Raw genomic sequence first — 21,493 nt, 5'->3', positions numbered from 1 at the left:
GACAGTGCTTGTTCTGAGCCCTCCAGAAACAACAACAAAAATCACCAGAACAAAACACCTCTAAGGTGTCAAATTATAAATACTTGTTTCACAATATTCAACACTGGCCAGCTGAGACAGAATTTAATTTTGCCAAAGAACTCAGGTTGGTGTTAAATAGACAGAGTTGTATGGCCATTTCTTTATTAACTATTAATCCTCAACCCACACAGCCTCCTAAAAACAGAATATATAGAGTCTTTTTGTAAAAGAGTGCTACATACTGGATATCTGCAGCAATGTATAAAAACAGACTCTATAAAACTCACCTGGGAGTTGTTCATTAGTCTCTAGAGAGCTGTATTTAATTTTTATCTTGGGTTTTGCTAAAATAGTAAATGAAAATAACCAAAAAATAATATACACTCTCTCCACCGCCCTTTCAGAGCCAATATGGGGTGAGGGGAATAGAACCTCCAAACTATTATACAAACATAATATTTGGAGGAATAGCACAGATTTCGGTTGCATTCTGAACAAAATAAAGTTGCCTTGTGTTAATACAACGCAGGGTGGAGGAATAGCACAGATTTCGGTTGCATTCTGAACAAAATAAAGTTGCCTTGTGTTAATACAACGCAGTGGTAGAATGCACAATGTAGTTTATGTACATATTTTGATTGTTATCTTCTCAAAAATATTCCCGATGTACAGAACTACTTTAAATTAATTTTGATCAAGCTCTTTTACATAAACTTATTTAGTTTTGGCATGACTTAGTTATCCAAATAGAGTCATATCTGTAGACATCATCTTCCTCTTCCCAACCCTCAAATGTATTGCTACAGAAGATTGATAGGAGCATCGTAATGTAATTATAATAGAATCTTGACTGATCAATGCCTACTGCTATCTAAAGCCAGGTGATATCCCTGGGGTTGGATAAGTGAGATTTTGCCCCCCCATTCTTCTCAGTTTGAATAAAGATGTGTTCCTTTTAAAAAAGGATCTTTAACTATCTCATAAGAACTGAGAGGGAGCGTGGGCAGCTTCCCCAAGGCAGGAAGCTCAGCGAGACTTCTGCGTGGAGGTCTACATGCCCTACAGTGACCCGTGGATAAACAAGGCTCTACTCTATTTGAATGAGTCATGCCTCAGGTCATTTAACATTCTGATCAGTTACATATTATTTACAAAGCAAAGTCATGCCAGAGAAAAGGAAGCCTAAGCAAAGAGACTACTACAGAATCATTGACACTGTCTCCCTGGATTTGTTGTGCCACCAGAACCCATGGAACACTTTGAAAGTGAAGGAAGTAATGTAGATTAAAGCTTCCGATGTAGTCATTTCCTGTAATATTCTCAGTGGAGTCAGGCTGTGTCTGCAGTCGAGTCTGAATGCCTGCTTTAGTGTTAGTCTGAGAAATCGGCAAGGGAAAAAAAAGGTATTGGGATAAATTACAGTTCGTGCATGTTTATTTTTAATAAACAGAAGTCAATGTTTTGAGCACTTAGCTCTGCCTAAGCACCGGGTGCACCATTTGGCTTGCAGAGAGGGAAGGTCTGGAGCTTGTGAATTTGTTCAGAATGCATCCGAAATCTGTGCTATTCCTCCAAATATTATGTTTTTATAATAGTCTGGAGGTTCTATTCCCTTCACCCCATATTGGCTCTGAAAGGGCAGTGGAGAGAGTGTGTTTTAAAGTGAGCCAGCCTGTCTGCTGCCAGAGCAGGGGCTCGTGTACATTTTTTGAACCAATGTCAAAGAATTATTATAAAACAAAGAAGTTTCATGTAGAATAACAAGAATCACAGGATTAACATGAGTGAAGGAAAAGGAAATACCACAGAAGTACTCGGAAACAAATGAGCACAAAAGAATTGTATTGCTAGAATCTAAAAAATACTTGCTTCAGAAAGCAACATAGCAGAAGAGACTGACAGAAGCAGAGTACAGATTAAACCCTGGAAGGGTAAAGGGGGTGAGAGAATAAAATAGACCTGTTTAATGGGATTAAGGATGAGATAGAAGAGGATTTATATATCACACCAACATACAGGACACAATCCTAATTACACGTGTGTTTCTAGAGGATGTACTAGAACGTGGATTGAAGGCTCTCAAGATGAGTTGTATTTATGCATCTTTTCTCACAACAAAGATTACACATTGCCACATGATGAAAGAGGGTTCGTCTCAGCAGAAAGCAGAAAAGCCCCTTGCATCTGAGCCGCTCACATCGCATGTTTTACGAACTACAAAACGTCTAAATTGTTTAGTGTAAAGGGTTTGGTGGTAAGGCAAATCAATAAAATTTTAAAAACAAGTACACAAAGACAGGCAGAACTGAAATCTTCTATCAAACCATTGTGAACCACTTCTCTTTTAAGCTTAGCTTCTGCAGAAATAAATATAATAAACATTTAAATAAAAATCTTGGAAGTAAGAGTAAATTCTAATATGATCTCACTAGAAATCATTAATGTTACCTGGACAGGTGCAGTAAAGCACACAGAAACTCAATGTCTGCTAGAAAACCAATGAATACGCCATTTCATTTTCTGTTGTCCAGGACTTAGAGCCAAACCTGCTTGCCTTATTCATGTGAACTGCCCACTGTTGTAAAGTAGTGATTAAGGTAACAGACATATTGGCTGTGTTAACAATTGAGATACATCTAAAACTAGTTTCTAAAAAACAGAAAATTAGAAGTCAAAAATGCAGAAATTGAAGTAAATGAGACTACTCAGAGAAGTACAGGTCTGTGTAAGCTCAAAAGCTAGTCTCTATCACCAAGAGACACAGGTCCAATAAGAGATATTACCTCAACCCCTTGTCTCCTTACCACAGAAGGCACCAGGCAGACCACAGATGGAGACCTCTTCTCGAAAGCCCAAGATTCTGCAAGAACATACTAGAATTATAGTCAGCGAACTGTACCGTCACTTGTGAAGGCTGTGTGCAAGTTAAGATCCAGCATGCAACAGATGCAGCAAATCCAGTCTTTGAAGTACCAAACAACCAAAAAAAATATAAAAATCATTAAAAAAAGAGAGTCTGGATTCCCTGAGTTCTGCTACTTTCTAAATAAAAAACTTTAGCTGACCATCTAACCAATGAAAAAAATCTTCTGGAAGATTCAGACTCAATTTAGAAGTGTAGGCCGATCTCTTAGGGAAAAAAAATATGAAACTCCAAATTAAGTGTCTGGTAAGGTCGGCAAAATAAACTCTTTTTATATTTCTAGGAAAGATTTTAAAATAGATGGAACCTGTTAATCATTTATTCTTCACAGTGAGTCATGAGTCTCATAAGAGGCCAGCAGTGCAGTGATACTGAATAAAAAAGTTAATGACAAAGGCTGGCTCTAAGCCTGCACAATGATATTCAGCTTCTATAGGAGAAAAAAAAAGTTTGATTTTTTTTATTCTCAATTCCAGAAACTCAGATACTCTCAAGAATTTCAGTATAAAAGCCCAGCAACCAGGCCTACATTTTACTGGAAGTCAGGTGAATGTTCGAGTTGCTCCCTTCAAGTCCCCTACCTAGACCCTTTTGAAAGACGACTAGGACATTGCTAAGAGATTGTGTTTTATACTCATGTTAACAGAGACCAAATACATCTGTGATATGGATCAGTTTACTGGTCTAAGATTCTCCACAAAGAATAGCCCTTTGTTAGAAATTGCATGATATAGGCATGTATCTGGTCACAGAGCTAACTATTCTGAAGCCAAAGGAGGATTCACCAGTATCAGGAGAAAGTAACCAAATTTATACCACAGTCCTAAGGTGCATACCAACTAAACAAAAGTTCACTTTTAGGATACGCTGTTTAAAGACTGATCCATTCTTACCCCAAGCCCAGCAAAGCCAATTGTCAGCCTGATGGTACCTTGTTATGGAGGTCTCTCTGTGCAGTATTGCTATAAGCAATAATTGACAAGATACAGGTATATTCTAATTTTGCCTTAAGTGTGGTTGTAGAGGGAAAGACATTCTTTTTACCTTTTCAAATTCTAGTTAGTTTAAAACTGTGTTTGAGACAAGCAAATCCCCCAAACAACCTTGAAAATGAAAATTGATAAAAGTTACAAATAAAAAAAAGACTGGTGATGTTTAACATAGAGGCTGGTACAAAGAGCCAACTTTCTGGAGGAGGAGAATTGCGTCGGCAAGCACACACCAGCAACTGTTTCAGTGATCGCCTCTCTTATTGAGTTTCATACCTTGTCTTCAACTCCTATTTGTCCACGGGCAGAACTGCTTTCCCTTCACAAGTGCTGAAGCATGTGCCTCCAAATGACTCACGCTTTATCGAAGAATTATATTACTTACTGCTCTACTGAATACATACCTTCTGTGCTACAGAGCAAGCCTTCCAGGAAGTGTAGTGCCACACTTCCTATAAACATTGTCATAGGAAACCAAACTATCTTCTCTTCTCTCTGGGGCAGAGTACAGGGCACTCACAGGCTACAGCAACACAGGTTAGTAATAAGTCAGTTACCTCATTTCTGTACATAGATTCTGTTCAGAGTAAAGGTTTTATCTTGACCACCACTCTGCTCGTCAGTAAGATACTACATGATCCTACACAGGATGAAGGGAAAAAACTACAGAGGAGTTTCCTACAGAATCAAAACTAAAAAGTCAGTCCTGTGGCTATGGAATAAAAAGATTCAGAGACCAGATTGTCCTAGCGTAAAACAATAAAAAAAGTCTGTGAACGATAACTATGGGGAGATGGATCCAATACTAGAAAGGACAAAATGCATATGCCAAGCAGCAGAACAAACAGAAACACAAATAAAAAGCCCAGAAAAAGCACAGAGCATGACGGATAGTAAGACAGCTAACCCAGCAAGGGAAATGTTCACAGAAATTAAACTGGCCAAGGACAAAAATACGGAAAACAGAAACAATGCCAACAATGTGGCAACTACAATGCGTACAGGAAATGCCTAACATTCAGTCAAATATGTAGGAACTGTAGTAAGCCCCATCATTATGCTAAAATGTGCAGAGAAAGCAGGAAAGATTGGCTGCTTAAACTGCATAAATGGCACTTACATCCAAGATAGACATTGGAGCACAAGTAAACATAACAGAAACAAAGAGAGAGATGTAAGGAGAACATGTAAGTGGAAGAGTCAATAGTGTCTGTGAAAGACTATAGAAGGAACAATTCCAGTGCAGGGCAAGTGCATGCTAACACTTAAATACACAGGAAAAATGAAATAACAAGAGTTTGTGATGGTACAGAGGCCAACAACCAGTCTTGGGTCTGCCCATATGTGAGGTGCTTGGTCTTGTTCAGAGGATATCTACCACAGAAGAATAGAAAGCCAACACAAATCCAGATATGTAAATATCAATAGCATCATATGAAGATGTATTCACAAAAAGTGGGTGTCTCCCAGTAATGTACAAGATACAGTTAAGAAGAGATGCAGAACCCATGGTACATGCTACATGAAAAGTTTCACAAGCCTTAAGCTGCAAAACATGACAGCAACTGGTATTTAGAGACTAGAACAGGGGTCGGCAACCTTTCAGAAGTGGTGTGCCAAGTCTTCATTTATTCACTCTAATTTAAGATTTTACGTGCCAGTAATACATTTTAACATTTTTAGAAGATCTCTTTCTATAAGTCTATAATATATAACTAAACTATTCTTGTATGTAAAGTAAATAAGGTTTTTTAAATGTTTAAGAAGCTTCATTTAAAATGAAATTAAAATGCAGAGCCCCTCAGACCGGTGGCCAGGACCCAGGCAGTGTGAGTGACACTGAAAATCAGCTTGCGTGAATTAAATGAAGTGAAAGCAGACATACAACTTGAAAACAATTCTCAGGTTGACCTTGTGGGCTTGTCTGTATGGCATCAGCAAGCTCACTATAGCGGTGTGATTTGTAAAGAGCATTTTAATGTGTTATGCTCTAACTATCCTATGTAAACCCTGCTAGCATGCTCTAAAAGATACTGCGTTTTCATTGAATAGTCCTGTTTCAAACAGGACTACATTGACATGAACTGTGCACCTTTCAGAGCGTGCCAGCAGGGTCTCCGCAGGGCAATTAGACCATAACGTGTTAGAACGCGCTTTACCCCGTGGTATGCTTTGCCACATCATGTAGACAAGACTTGAGACTGAACATCTTGTTACAGAGAAGAATTTGACTAAGGAGGGTTAGTAATGAAGCATATCATGAAGATTGCTCAAATGCCCTAAGACTGCTCGAGAAGTATTTGGTTGTATTCAGGCAACCTGAAGAGTTGTTAGTTATGGTAATTGTAATATCTTGATAGAGTTTTAGTTAAGTCAGAACATTTTTTAAAAAGATGTAAAATAGGGAAACTAAGCTACAGTGTAAGTCCTCCAGGAAGTGAAAAGATGGTTAAACTGCCTGTACATTCCAGACGCAGTCTTTGGCCTCATGGGATACATTTCCTGCTGGAACAGAAACAAAGAAGCCCAGAACAGGGCAGCGAGAAGCTGCAGCTGCACAGAGAAGGAAGTTTATTACCTCATTTCTCTAAGTAGTTTGGGTTCATAATAAAGGGTGCACCTTAAAACCAGTCTGTTCCTCATTCAACAACATCAGTACAGCCTCTCTGCAGAAACCTGGGCAAAACCCAAGAAAGAATACAGTCTGGCTAGGGCTGATGATCCATGCCTTCCAATCTAACTTTACTTTAAAAAAAAAAAAAAAACAACTTTAAACCAATGAAAAGTTGGGGACCCTGAAGAGACTGTGGGCAGGTGTCAAGACAGGACGCTAAAGCTCACAGATAACACCAAGGGCCTTGGTACAAGGAAGTAAAACAGAGGATGAGTGGGAGTCTACAAGATTCACAGGACTAGTCCTCAAAACAACTGTGACAATCTGAATTAAACTGTTAGAAATTCTCTCTCTTTTGCCCCTCTCAGTTTCATCACCGTCCTTTTGGGAAATGCAAGATGATAATTGCCAGCTGTGCTGCCAGATTCTGCTAACGTGATCAGTCAGCAAATGGAGGTTCTGTTGGCACCAGCATGACTTAAAAAAAAAAAAAATCACTTATCCTAATTAACTTTAGGGAGGGAGCTAGCATAGCTAAGGGAAGTGTTGGCTATGCTTAGGAAAATCATCACTGTCCATCATTCTTTTGGAGTTAAGCTATTTTGTCACTTAGTAGCGTTTCTCTAGTTTTTTCGCTCTTTTTCTCCTTGCCCCTTGGTCACATTATGTGACAAAGCACTGGCTGCGATCTGCATGTCTAAGATGGCTCCCCTTCCATGGTGCTCTGTGACCAGTCTATGAAGCACTTTGAGGTGAAAGGCACTGAATATGTGTGAAGTATCATTCTGGTTGACACATTTGCATTGCTTTATGTAACTTTCAACTAAGCAACTAGCCTTCCCACTGGACTTTCATCCCATTTGTTAGGAGATTGCAGTTCGAATACAGGAAGGTTAAAACTGTGTCCATGTTTTTTAAATAAAGTTTCCATTTATTTCTTGATCTCATGGAAGAACAGAGCTTCTCCCATAAGCTGAGCACGTCTAGGATTTAAATTAATGAAACAGGAGAGCAAGGGACTAAATGGTTCCCCTCGTCCTCCAGCTGACCAACGGGTGGATAAAGAATCTGGAAGAAGAGGGGGCCCTCCGTGAGGTCCCCTAGTCCATTCTCTCTTCTCAGCTTCTACTGGGGCTGTCCCAATCACAGCCGGTCTCATCAGGTTTCTCACTCATTGTGGCGGGTTGGCGGCAAACCACTCTCCCGTACAACCTCAGGTTACTGGAAGGCAGCCCTCCCTTTCATTCCCTTCTGGGCCGCTGAGACAGGGGTTGCAGGTTCCCTCCTGCTTGCAAGAATTCTACCTTTAAACCACCAAGCGAGGAAGCACAAGGGACTTTCCATTATGGAAGAGGTTCCCTGCATCACTCTCCTCTGCAGCAGCCCTTCTCCCTTTCCATGCAGCAGAGCCAAGAGGAGGTCTGCTGGTTATGGGCACTGTTGATCAGCATTTGGATTTCCATCTGCCAAATATGCAGGGTTAAAGGATGGCAGTAGTGCTGCTTTGCACTATCTCAGTCACACACAACAACAACTTAGGCAGTGAGAGAGACACATGGATCAAACTTCTTCAGAACAGATCCCAAAGTGTTTAGAATGTGACCTGAAGAGACTGCGCTAGAGGGCTGAGTCAGAACACACTGGTATAAAGAAAGGATTTTGAACTGCTAATAATTCAGTGACCACAACATTATTTCAATCATCATGACTCGAACACTGTATGCGTATCAGTGTTTGCATGTGGCCTCAAAGAAAGACCAATCAACTGATCTGCATTAGGAAATTAACTAAGGTTTGCATTTAGAAGTTTTTACTTGTTGAATAACTCCATAATTCTCCAAGACATATGGATCTGATAACAAAAATTCTGAGGCGGACAATAAACTTGATTCCTTGATATCAAAAAGTTCTTATTTTTCCATTAAACTATTAAACCTGTGATTTACTTGATTATTTTTCTAGTGTGCTAAATTAATTCTGGAATTTATCCATTTTACTGACAAATTGATTTAGCCTCTTTTCTTTCTGGTTTGCAAAAGCTTTCAGCAAAAATGGTATATTCCCTAAACAGTACTGTCTCAAAAACTAGTTTCTGTCTAGAACATTGAGACATGAACCAAACTATCTAAAAGTGCTTGGTTGTCTCAATGGTTTTAATATAATAACCAATTATATCTGCAAAGCTTGAGTTACATACAGTGCTATTGTAATTTATTTCAGTTGAAAGCAGATAACTACAGCTCTCCTTACGAATTAACACATTTGGGTCCCCATTCTCTCCTCACACTAGCATAATTCCATTGAATTCAGTGGATTTACTCCTGATTTGGACTGGTGAATGGAAAATTAAAACAGCATTTAAGAATAAAATGGAAGTGAGCAGTAATCATACTAGTTAACTTGGAAGCTTAATACTGCCAGCACTACCTCACTCTGGGAAGTGTCAATCAAAGGAAGTCAGAATTGCAAGACTGAGTGAAATAAATAAAAAATGTGGAACTAACGTGACAGGTGACTGACTCTACCATGTGTTCACTCTGCACTTTCACTGCTCTCCATCCCATTTTCCTTTGGGAGAAAGTCTGCCCCGTCTTTCACTTTAAGCAGCCTCACTGAACTTCAAAGTTGTAGTAAGGGTAATATCCATCTTTTTGCCATACTCCCAGGCACTTGCTTTTTGCTGTCGTTATAATTAAATCAATTTTTAAAACCTCTAAAAATAAAGTATTACCTTGAAAAAAAAAAATCTATCTATAGACACACACATCCCCCTAAAAAAACTTCAACTTTTTCCTGATACCCAAACCTTCCCTTGGCCTTCACTCCAATAAGTTGCCTTATGGCCATTGAAAACAGACTTCACCCCAACATGCAATGCTAAGAGAAAGTATTGCTCCATTCATTGCTAAGGAAAGCTCAAGGGCCTGGAAGTGTGTATAGAGTTTGAGTTAGAGGCAGCACTCAAGTTAACTTTGCAAGGAATACAAGCCCTAAATCACTTAAGCATGCTTGAAAATTTTATCCCATATCTTATTTATGAGACTGATCAGGAAATAAAGTTTCCAAATAAATATGCCTATGCTTTAATTGGTCTTTTTATGGGGACAAGAAAGACTTTTTGGTTAAAGTAGGGGTTGGGGTATGGAGGGCTAGTTTTTCTATTATGGAGAGTCTAATAAAAGTGAATGGATTATACTGCAATTTTAAAATTATACTGCTTTAAATATTGTTTTAGATAACGTGTTGAACCTAGGTATGACAGACATGGAGCTGCTCTGTAATAATTTATTACTATTGTATATTGACCTGTTTATAGGGATGTTTATTATACAAATATGTTAGTTTATTTTAATAGCAGGCTGCAAGGAAAAAACAAGCAAGAAGGGATGAAGGGTAGCTCAAGATAAGCCGCCCTTTGGCCTTCTGCAAACACTTAAGGGTGATGTTCCAGGGCACAGGGGCAGAGCCACTGGCTTTGAGGAGTATGGCTCAACCTCCTGTTAAGCCTACCAGAAAGGCCAAAGCACCAGAGCTGACAAGAACAAAGCAACTCTGGCTGCATTAAAAGCTCCCTTCTCTTTTGGAGGGGGAGCCGTTTGGAAAAACCAGACTAACAGGCATCTGCTGGGGTATCTGGAGAAGCTAGTCCTGCCCAGGCCACCGTTACAGAATGGAAGGTCTTTAGGTAAGCTAGACATGCAGGCAGATTTCCTGTTGTTTTAAAACCCTTTCTCTCTAAACGCTTTGTTCCTATTGGTAAAATAAACAATGCTTTGCTTTTAAGAAGGCTGTGTGGTCAATACAAACACCAATGGTCACACACTGCCAAAGGGAAGAACCGCAGGTGCCAAACCTAGTTGGATCCAATGAACAAGCCCAGAGACTATACACATAGTACTGTATCCCAGAGCATAGTCTAACAGATGGAGAATTGCTAAATTCCACTCAAAGAAAGATAAAGGCAGCCTGACCCCTGAAGGAATGCACTGAGAGAGATCAGGAAGAGACAGAAAGAGGTGCAGCTAGCCCTGTGATACTGACATTATGAAGTACCAGAAAAAGATTGAAATAAATAAGGCCTGGTCTACACTGGGGGTACGGGGGAAATCGATCCAAGTTATGCAACTTCAGCTACATGAATAACGTAGCTGAAGTCGACGTACTTAGATCTACTCACCTCGGTGTGTTCACTGTGCTGAGTCAACTGCTGCCGCTCCCCCGTCAACTCTGCCTGCACCTCTTGCAGCGGTGAAGTACAGGAGTCATTGGGAGAGTGCTCTGGGGTCAATTTACTGCGTCTAGACTAGGTGTGATAAATTGACCCCTGCTGGATCGATCGCTGCCCACCAATCTGGCGGATAGTATAGACAGATCCTAAGAAATGGTGCCCATAAACAGAGGAACTGTGGTCTCACCTCACTCCTCCACACAGATTTCATAAAAGTGCTGCTGTGAGGTCTCATTCCCAGTACGAAGTACTGTCATAAGTAATTAAGAACTACACCAGTATGACAAACAATGTCTAGTTTATGATGCAATACCCTGGATTGTTTTAACATTTGTTCACTTATTTTTCAAATACACATAATTAAATAATTCACAGTGGATGTTCCAGTCATTAGAGCAAATAAGGGGAGAACATGGGGTTTTCCTTTTCTTGTTTTTTTATTTATAAGCACCTATGGACCATTCACTTGATGAACATAAGTAAATCTGTACCTGCTGAACTGTTGCAAAGTAGATCTTAACATATTCATGATTTATTTGAGATCTGGTTTCGTAGGAATTAACTGTGTCAACCTGCATTAGAATAGTCAAAACTGATTTTAGACAAAGTAGACATGAATAATGTTTTCAGTATAAATATACCGGAGCTTCATCCTTTCCTGTGTCTCTCCTACACACAATACTCCATTAGAGAAAATGTCTCTGTAACTGTGGTTATGTTATGAACGGGATCGGGTACGGACTCCTTTCTATTTATTGTTTCATTGTTTAATTTAGAGCTTTCAAAAATCAGCTTGAACAAGTACGTATTGCACATACACAAATACTGATGAGTTTGACTGTACCTTTCCAAATACAGTGAAGTTTAATGGTGCTGTGATTGAGCATGGATTCAACAAGGAAACATTACATAAATACAGCTGGGTTTTATATTACTACAAAGCAAAAATTTAGCTAACTCAAGGATAATTTGTTACCATACACAGCCCCTCCAGAATTGTCTTTTTTAATTTTTGTGCATGCTTGTCCCAGTTGGGGTTACGCCATCTTGTGGGTTTTGGTTAATAGGAAAGTTAAACATTTTATCACCCGCTGGCACTTGTAATAGCCAACATACAATTCATTTCACCCTTTAGTTCACTGTTTTTATTACCGGGAGCAGAAAAAAAGGTATCAAGGGCCCAGATCTGCCAAAATTTTGCTCCAGTTCCCCACATAAATATGTCCTCCCAATACAAACCACTCTGTCTTCTTTCCCAGATCCCCTTCACATTAGCCTCTTTCACTGCCTCCTCAGCCTTGGGCTGTCCAGCTCATCCATCTGCCTTTAAAGTCCCAGCCCAATTAGTGGCTGGAAAACAACTTTCTTAAAAGAAAAAAGAAAAAAAAACCAACAAGCTCTCTTCTTCTCATTTTACAGTTGACTCTATGCTCTGCCTACTCCTTAGTCTTTGCTCTATGGATCACATCAAGTGTAGGGAAAAAAAAAATCTATAAATACCCTCATTTAGTTATATTGCTACATCCTATTTCTCTGCATCAGCACAAGGTGGGACCCAAGGGTGGGCCAGACATGCTCATTTCTTGCCTCAGATCTGCCTACAGCCTTCTCTTGAGCTGAGTGAGCCCCACCTCCTGCAGTGCCATCAATAGCAGTCAGTTGTGTAGCAGGAGCCTTCTACCTCCTGCCTATCTCCCACAAGCTGCTGCCACATTTTGCATTGGCCCCCTTGCTGAATCTTTACATTACAAGCTTCTGGGCTCCTTCTGAGCACAGACCTGGATCCAAATTTAATCTGTTCACTTAGTACAACTCATAACATAGTATTGGCAATTCTATACCTTAGGGAGAGATGACACCTCTATTCTAAGCTTAGCATGGCCCCTTACATTCACATAGAGCAGTGGTTTTCAACTCAGGGTATGGGTAGCTCTGGCGGTATGCAGAGGGTTTCCAGGGGTACAACAACTCATCTAGATATTTGCCTAATTTTACAAAGGCTACAGAAAAAGCACCAGTGAAATCAGTACAAACTAAAATTTCATACAATGACTTGTTGATACTGCTCTATATACTATACACAAACGTAAGAACAATATTCATATTCCAACTGATGTATTTTACAATGATATGGTAAGAATGAGAAAGTAAGCACTTTGTCAGTAATAGTGTGCTGTAACACTTCTGTATTTTTATGTCTGATTTTGTAAGCAAGTTGTTTTTAAGTGAGGTGAAACCTGGAGGTACGTAAGACAAATCAGACTCCTGAAATGGGTAGGGTTGGAAATGGAAAGGTTGAGAGCCATTGACACAGAGCTCCACTGAAGTCACCAGAACTCTACATGGGCATAAATAATCATACTAGTGGGTCATATAGGTTCAGTGAAAATTCTCTTGAAGAAGTCTCATTGAGAAACAGCTGCATTTGAAAATAACATACTGCACCCACATACTACTTTGATGTCATTACCTTTTTAAGCACATATCTGGTTGCACTCCTCCAAATACATGCATGTGCATGTTCATGAATGAGAGATTTGCACAATCTCTTAGATAGTTGCACTTTTTGACAAGACATATGAAAAATAACTTTTAATTCATTTTTTTAAAAGGAAAACTAAATGCAAAGAATCTAGGTAAATGGCACATTTAGTTTTTCCCTGAAGGCCCAAAAGTATGCTAGCAGCTTCAAAGAAACAAGTTAAAGACCCAGCCCTACCCCACAGCTCATCTGTGAATATGGATTGTGAAAAGAGCAGTGAGGGACAAAAGAGGAGGGGAACTGGAATGAGGAAGAGAAGTGTTACAATAAAGGTGATGTGTATACACTGTAAAACGCCTTCCCAACTTGGTGGTTCTGTAATTTAGGGGACGGGGGGGGTGGTACATTTTATTCCCTAATCCCATCTCACTTATTAAAGGCAAGGTGACAGAAATGAGTTTAAGAATGCAGAGAGGGATGTGATCTGATGAACAGGTTTGAAGTGTCAAACATAAAGACTGAAATTTCAGAGCAAAGGTTCCTGTAGCAGTAACTCAGCCACTTGCACCTATTTGTTAAATGCCAGAGTCTACGTTCCTGTGCCCAAGATTTTCCATTGGTTTCAGCCATACAGAAATCACAGGTGCACCATGAATGCACAATTGAGTTTAAGGCATTCATGTTAAAATTATATGTATTGACACAAATAACTCAGGTGCACACAAAGGACTGGGTAAAGGTGACCATGGGCATCTTTGTTCTGAATGTCCTGAAATGTGAGAGATTAAGATATACTTAACGCTTTATAAAAAGAATTTTATTCTGAATATAATCAGAACTATTACTAATTTGCACCAATAATTGAACACCCATTATGAATTATTGTACTGTGAAGGTTAATAAATACTGTGAATTAAAACTGAAAAGAGACACAATGAGTCTAAGTTTATGTTGCAGTAGTATCAGTTATTGATATTTACTAGTGTGTTATGAATAGTTACGATGCAAAAATAATACACTCTTAACTTGCAACTGTTTACCTACATTCTATGAAATCTTTACTGATGAATGGCAAGAGCAAGCAATAAAAATGTTGTGCAGATTTATACAGTGGACTGTTCAAAACACTTCTACTAAGATAAAGTACTAATGATTTGTAAGAGAGACTTATTCTTCCATGACAGATCTTTGGTGTTATTGTATTATCTAACTGCCTGATTTCTCTTAGCTGCTAATCTGCTTCAGACTTTTCCCAAATCATCCTTTGTTGGCTGCTTGTATTTCATTTTCTGGTTGGCTGATCTTCTCCCTGCTTGTCTGACTGAATGCAAAGGTGCTTCCTGACATGAGCCACTTCTGCCCTGGGTATAGGGTACATCAGTAACCTGAAACTGGGAGGAGTGTTATTAGATGTATTAATTAAATAGTATATCCCCCCTTTTCATATAAGAGGATACATTGCTGAAGGACTCCAAGTGACGATGTGACTTAGAATGGTCATAAACACATATGAAGATATCGGAGGGTTGGTATTACAGCTTAATGAAGAAGAAAACACCGAAGTCCACTTAAATTATTGAATCCCAAGCAACCAAAACACCTAGAATCCCTAGAGGTTACACTATTTAAAAAAGTGTTGTACAGTAAATTCAAATATGCTCTGACTGTGACAATGGCTTTTTAGTCAACTTATATTTAAATGTATTTGAGAAACTAAACTGACTGCACGTTTTAAAAGCGTACTTAACGCCACTCTACACGTGCACTGACCACCATCACAAGGGCTACACCCAGGAAATAAATTTCTGCACTCAAAACTGCAATACAGTGCTTATACAACCTGCTGCGTTAATAAGATGAACACTTTAATATAATATAATATATTGATATATTAATCTGTTATAAGGACATCTGTCACACTAAATTATGTAGGTGTGCACTTTTGTTTGTTCATATGTAAAAAAACAACGAAACTACACATATTGTCTTTCAGTGTTTTAAAGGAGTGATACACATTCAATAGAAATGTTAGTGAAACGGAATAAATTCAATGTTTCCATCCAGCTTCTCTAATGTAAGAGTAAATTTATATTACATCTACACATGTATTAAATTCACACTGAGCCTTGTGCAGTGTTGCACATATACCTGGAGTTGTTAATTGGTTTTTAACATTTTTGTACCATCTCCCTGGATTGTGTTTAAACTTACAAAGAATTGCGGTGATTAACTATAAAGGGCTTCAGGATGTCTTAAAACAGATCAGAGTGATCTATTTCGTGCAACAAAATGATAGACATCCCGATATGTTTGTTAAGCACAACTAGTTGCAAAACAAAAAGGGACTAGATCCGTTTTTCAGTCTAGACAATTTGCAGTCACCATTACAGTACTGCCAAGACAACAAGAACATATATCTGGATTCATTTTCTTTCTGATACAGGTGATTCACTGCCCGCCTGAGAACTAAGAGTCAGACGTGCTCTTCCCAAACTATGGCTTTTGTGCTAAGAATGGGAAAGCTTCTCCATAAGCATTCAGGTTGGAGTTCATTGTGGGAAAAGGAGACTGCAAGTGCATTGAGCATTTTCTGTCTCTCCTCTCCCATCATGCCACCAGCCTGCCACGCCTTACAGCACCGCACTCTGTATACACTGCTCACTTCCCGGAAGAGCTATTCCTGGCAAACGTTTCCCACAGAGATCTTCGGTTTAATTCCGTGCATTTGCACCAGCTCTGTTCTGCATTAAGTTAAAATAAAACGTCACAGAGCAAGTCCGACCAAAAAATGACCCAGCCTGGGATTCTGGGGACCATGGGCTCTACCCCCGCCCGGAAAGGTGCAGAGATCTTAGCAGAGACCCCGTGGGGACTGGAGAGCGAAGGTCTCCACAGGTGGGGCACAAGGTCTGGAGCCCCGCCCGTGCTCAGCGAGCCTCCCCCGCTCCCCCTGCAGCTGGTACCTCCTTTCTCCTGCTGGGGGCCCCCGGCCGGGTGATCAGGGCGGTCTCCTCGCACACCACGGCCACGTCCTCCACGAAGACACAGTCGGGCAAGCTCTCGTCGGCCGGCAGCTCCAGCACCTGCAGGCCCAGCTTGTTCTTGAGCACCCCGACGTAGAGCTGGTGCTGCCGCTCGGCCCGCGCGAAGTCCACCTCCTTGCTCTTCTCTATGCGCAGCGCGTGCTGGGACAGCGACTCGGCCGGCGCCCGCACCACAGCGTGGCTGCACCGCCCCAGGCTGGAGCTGCCGCTCAGCCCGGCCATGCTGGGAGGCGAATAGCAGGCACCGCCGCGCGCTCACTGCCCCGCACCCCTCTCCGTCCCCGTGGGGTAGGGCTCACGCGGCTCGGCCTGAATAGGCAGCCTACCATTGGTGCGGTTTCAAGGGAGTTCCCATTGGCTGGCTGCTTGGATTGAAGCACCTGATTGGTCGTTTTGGCAGAGCCCTTTACCTGTTCTTTGGGTTGTGGGGGCGTCCTAGGACCTGTTCCTGGATGTGTAGGGGGAGGTGGAGGAGAGTGCTCTGCAGGCTGCCCTTGCAAGTGCTCAGCTGCTGCCCAGCTTGGAGCTAACTGGCTGCAAACTGTGTGGATAGAGGAAGGTGGGCCAGGTGCCCAGCCCCCCATTCACTGAGACTTCACTGTATCTGGATTCCTCTGAAAGCACATAGGCCACATTCTGAACCTGGGTGCCAGTGCCTAGCGGAGGACTCCCTGCAAGTGAGGGTGGCAGGGAGAGGAGGAGGAGGAGGTTCTTCATGTCCTTTCTCCCTTACCCATTGTGCACCTATGTAAGGATCAGGTGTATGTATTGCACCCTCAATGTGCAGGGATGGGAGAGGGCTCTTTAGCTCTAAACGTCTTTTTGGTAGTGAGGTGTCCAGTCAACAGAATTTGGTTCCAGATGCAAAGCCAAACTTTCCCCGGAGCTGAGGAGGGAGGATATTTAAGGCCATCTTGAATTCTGAGTTGCTAATAACTTTCCAAGAGCAGTTTCTTAGGCCAGGTCTATACTATAAACTTGCATCCATATAACGAGGTTGCCAGGGCCAGTGCAACCATTTAGGCGAACTAGGCTGTTGCCTAGGGCGCCGAGATTTGGGGGCACCAAAAAGCACCCCCAAATTTTTTCTTTAAGTGGTCGAGCAGCCACTGCTGCTGGGACAGAGAGGGAGTCTGAGCTGCCCGTGGCAGCGGGCAGCCCAGGGTGTCCCCTGGGTCAGGGCGCCTCCGCGGCAGCTGGCAGCCCAGGGGGTTCCCCGGGTCAGGGCGCCGCCGCAGCAGCCCAGGGGGTCCCCCAGGTCAGGGCGCCGCGGTGGCAGCCCGCAGCCTAGGGGGTCCCCTGGGTCAGGGCGCCGTTGCCAGCAGCCCAGGGTGTTCCCCGGGTCAGGGTGCTGCTGCGGCAGCCCGCAGTCCAGGGTGTCCCCTGGGTCAGCGAGCCGCAGCCGGCAGCCCAGGGGATCCCCCTGGTCAGCGCGCCGTTGCCGGCAGCCCAGGGCTTCCTCTAGGTTGGTGTGCCGCCGCGGCAACCGGCAGCCCAGTGTCCCCTGGGTCAGTGCGCCGCCGCGGCAGCCGGCAGCCCAGGGGGTTCCCCGGGTCAGGGCCCCGCCGCAGCAGCCAGCAGCCCAGGGGGTCCCCCGGGTCAGGGCGCCGCCGCGGCAGCCAGCAGCCCAGGGGGTTCCCCGGGTCAGGGTGCCGCCGCGGCAGCCGGCAGCCCAGGGTGTCCCCCTGGTCAGCGCACCGTTGCCGGCAGCCCAGGGCTTCCTCTGGGTCGGTGCGCTGCCACGGCAGCCGGCAGCCCACAGTGTCCCCATGGTCAGTGCACCGCCATGGCAGCCGGCAGCCCAGGGGGTACCCCGGGTCAGGGCACCGACGCGGCAGCCAGCAACCCAGGGCTTCCTCTGGGTCAGTGCACCAGCAGGGCTGCCCAGAGAGGGGGACAGGAGGGGCAATTTGCCCCAGGCCCCGCAGGGGCCCCCATGAGATTTTTTTGAGGCCCCTGGAGCGGGGTCCTTCACTCGCTCTGAGAGCCCTGGAAAACACTCGTGGGGCCCGGGCCCCTGGAGCTTCTTCTGCTCCCGGTCCTCGCTGGCAGGGGGTCCTTCCGCTCCGGGGCGGAAGGACCCCCCGCCGGTGAATTACCGCCGAAGCAGGACCCGCTGCCGATATGCAGCCCGGTCTTTGGCAGTAATTTTGCGGCAGGAGGCCCTTCCACTCTGGGACCAGTCGCTGAAGTGCTCTGGAGACCCGCGGCGGGGGCCCTCCACCACAGAATTACCGCTGAAGACCCGGCTGCACTTCGGCAGCTGGTCCCGCTTCAGGCGGCAATTCAGCGGTGGGGGGTCCCTGTGGCAGGTCTCCGAGGCACTTGGGCGGCGGGTCCTGGAGCGGAAAGGCCCCCCGCCACCGAATTACCGCCAAAGCAGGGGCCCCCTGCCGCCGAAGACCCCATGCCCCCGGAATCCTCCGGGCTGCCCTGGCGCCCAGTTGGCAACCCAGGGGGTCCCCTGGGTCAGCATGCCACTGCCGGCAGCCGCCAGCCCAGGGGTTCCACTGCGCAGTCCTGCTTGGAGAGGACACGGAGCAGAGGTGAGCTGGGGTGGGGAGGTACCGCAGGGGTCCTCAGGCCAGGGAGTGGGGAGCTGCCATGGGGACGGGCGGCACACTTCAGGACGGGGAGGCCGGGGAGCTGATGCAGGGCTGGGGGGGGCGCAAGGTGGAAGTTTTGCCTAGGGCACGAAACTTCCTTGCACCGGCCCTGTAGGTTGCTCAGGGGTATGAAAAATCCACACCATTGAGCGACAGTTATACCTGCCTAACCCTGATAGAGACAGTGCTGTGTCAACAGGAGTATTTCTCCTCTCAATATAGCTACTGCCTCTTGTAGAGGTGGATTAACTACGCGGACAGGAGAAGTTTTCCCGTTGGCATAGTAGCATCTGCGCTAAAGCACTGCAGTGGCATAGCTGCAGTTTTTTAAGTCTAGTCCTGCCTATCCCAGCACTGTATTTTGTTAAAGGAAGTTATATTTGAAAACAAAATGAGGACATGTGAAGTGTGGTACCTTCAACTTGTGTAATACATTCGTTCAAAAATAGTTGTACAAAAATGACAAAAGCATCTCTCTCTCTCTTTCTCTCATTTAGTTCTTGATATTTTTTCCTCTCTCAAAACTTCCATGAAATGGCCTGCCCTGTTTCATATAAAAACATGAAAAAAAAATCAAAGTTTTGCATGTACTCATGGAAAATTTACTTTGAACTGAAAGAAGTTTCACACTTTTCAGAAATGTGATACTCTTGCCCTTATTTGGTCCTGTTTCAGAGAAGTATCCTGTAAACATTCAGTTTTTGAGCTAGGTTTTGTTGTGTGTTGTTTTTTTAATGCAAAATAAGGCCATTTTTGAAATTTTTAAAATCAAAGCAAAACGTGAGGTTTTCATGTTGGTTTAGCATTTTAATAAACTAGTATTAGAAACAATGGTATATTCATTTGAAAATCATATACTGTACATGCATAATGTCACTGTCTACCAATTATTTACCAGAATGGGGCCAGACTCTGTACCATGAAACCAATGAGAGTTTTGCCATTGATTTCAGTAGGAGCAGGGACCTAATAAGGCTTAAAGGCCAATGGAGCAATGGAGCTAATTCCAGGATCAGGTGCCAAGTCATTTTTGTACATTGAGATAAACACCAAACGTGAAATCCTGGCTCCATGGAAATCTGTGCAAAACTTTGAATTGACTTCAGTTTTATTTCCAGTAAATGCAAGAGTATTTACTTGGATATCTGATCATTTCCATAACTGCATTCCTATATTTTAATTTACAATTATTCAAATAACCACAAGGGCACTTAGATAGCCAAATCATTCATATAACTATACCTGCATGTCTTTTGCTTCAAGTTAATTAACATCTGATTTGGGTATTGTAGAAAGGCGGCTTACCTCTCTCCGTCAAGATGCACAGCTCTGACAGTTTCTCCACACTGAGCCATAGTCTCCCTTTGGTGGTGGGGTAGTTTGGTTGGATGATTGAGTTCCTCCAGGTCAGCATGAGCATCAAGTAGAAGTCCAAAGGAAATTAAAAACAAACCATCAAATCTCCAAGTCTTTTTACTGGATCACTGTCCTCCCTTGAGGGCCTGTCTGCCTTCTCCCCCTTCTGCACTACAGCATCTTTTCTCTTCATTGCAGGGATTTCCACTTCCATGAGGTAGCAGCAAGTGGGAGTCCAGTCTCGCTCTCTACTCCAGCCTCCAGCCCAGGGACCTAAACTATGAAGTAACTGTCCATTCAAAGAAAGACCCGTCCTACTTCACTTTTCCCTCAGCCATTTTTTTGCTTTGGAATGCCTCCTCCTAGGCCTTATCCAGCATCTTCAGCCAAGTACTTCCCAGGTTCCTTCTCTGGTCATTGAAATGACCACATGTATGTAGTTATTTGAATAGCTATATAAATATGGGTATTAAATGTATTTTCAGTATACAAACAGGCAAATGACCTCTGTTATTTAGGAGAATGACAAACTATTGAGGATCTTGAAGATAGAATTGGAACACAAACATAAAATTTGATGATTCTACATTTATCAGAGCATCATTTTTTATTTTTATCATTATAAATCATGGTTTTGGCCAATGAAACACACTTTTTTTTTTTGGTTAGCATAATGTTAGCCAGAAGAAGAAATGGTAAGATTAGTCAATAATCAGAATAAATATAGGTGCCATAATAAGAAATAGCATGTGTTGAAAATCACTGAATAGAGTAGTTCTAATCATTTTAGATTTTCAAACATTCAAAATATGTAATTTATTTATAAACTTACTTTTTTTTTAACTCTTACTAAAAATTGTAGGAATATGGGATACTAGGTGATGCTGCCATCATGTGCATTTATTATGTGATAGAATAATGTGGTTCTCCTGTAGTAATTATCACTGACATGGGATAATCTCAGATGGACAATAGAATCTATAGGTCTATATATCATAAACTTATGATAGTGCTGTATGGAATGACTAAATATATAGAATTTGTTTCTAACAGCTTTTGTATGCCATTCCGTTTCTAAGGAGGGGAAGGCTGTTTATGGACAGAGGTTCTTATGCAAAGAATACAATGCACTTTGATGCAAAGAATACAATGCACTTTGAACCAGTAGGATTGTGGATAAACACAGGCAAATGGAGTTTATCCACTTCTCATTTGGGGAATGTGGAGTTT

At 42.7% G+C, this 21,493-nt stretch overlaps 1 protein-coding gene across 2 annotated transcripts in view; it reads right to left on the bottom strand.

Moving 5' to 3' along the window:
- DDAH1 (dimethylarginine dimethylaminohydrolase 1) overlaps positions 1-21,493 on the bottom strand; it is a 144,884-nt gene that overhangs the window by 70,213 nt on the left and 53,178 nt on the right. Inside the window, exon 1 of one of the 2 annotated variants that reach the window (XM_030572559.1) lies at positions 16,221-16,593. The exons of the other annotated variant lie outside the window; for it this stretch is intronic. Coding sequence (XP_030428419.1) covers positions 16,221-16,523 — 303 coding nt within the window. The 5' untranslated portion in view covers positions 16,524-16,593. Of the gene's footprint in view, positions 1-16,220; positions 16,594-21,493 lie in introns of those variants that run through there. 2 annotated transcript variants of the gene reach the window in all.

This window comes from Gopherus evgoodei, chromosome 8 (assembly GCF_007399415.2).
Source record: "Gopherus evgoodei ecotype Sinaloan lineage chromosome 8, rGopEvg1_v1.p, whole genome shotgun sequence".
NCBI classification, from domain to species: Eukaryota; Metazoa; Chordata; order Testudines; family Testudinidae; genus Gopherus; species Gopherus evgoodei.
This window is presented reverse-complemented; position numbering and strand designations above follow the sequence as displayed.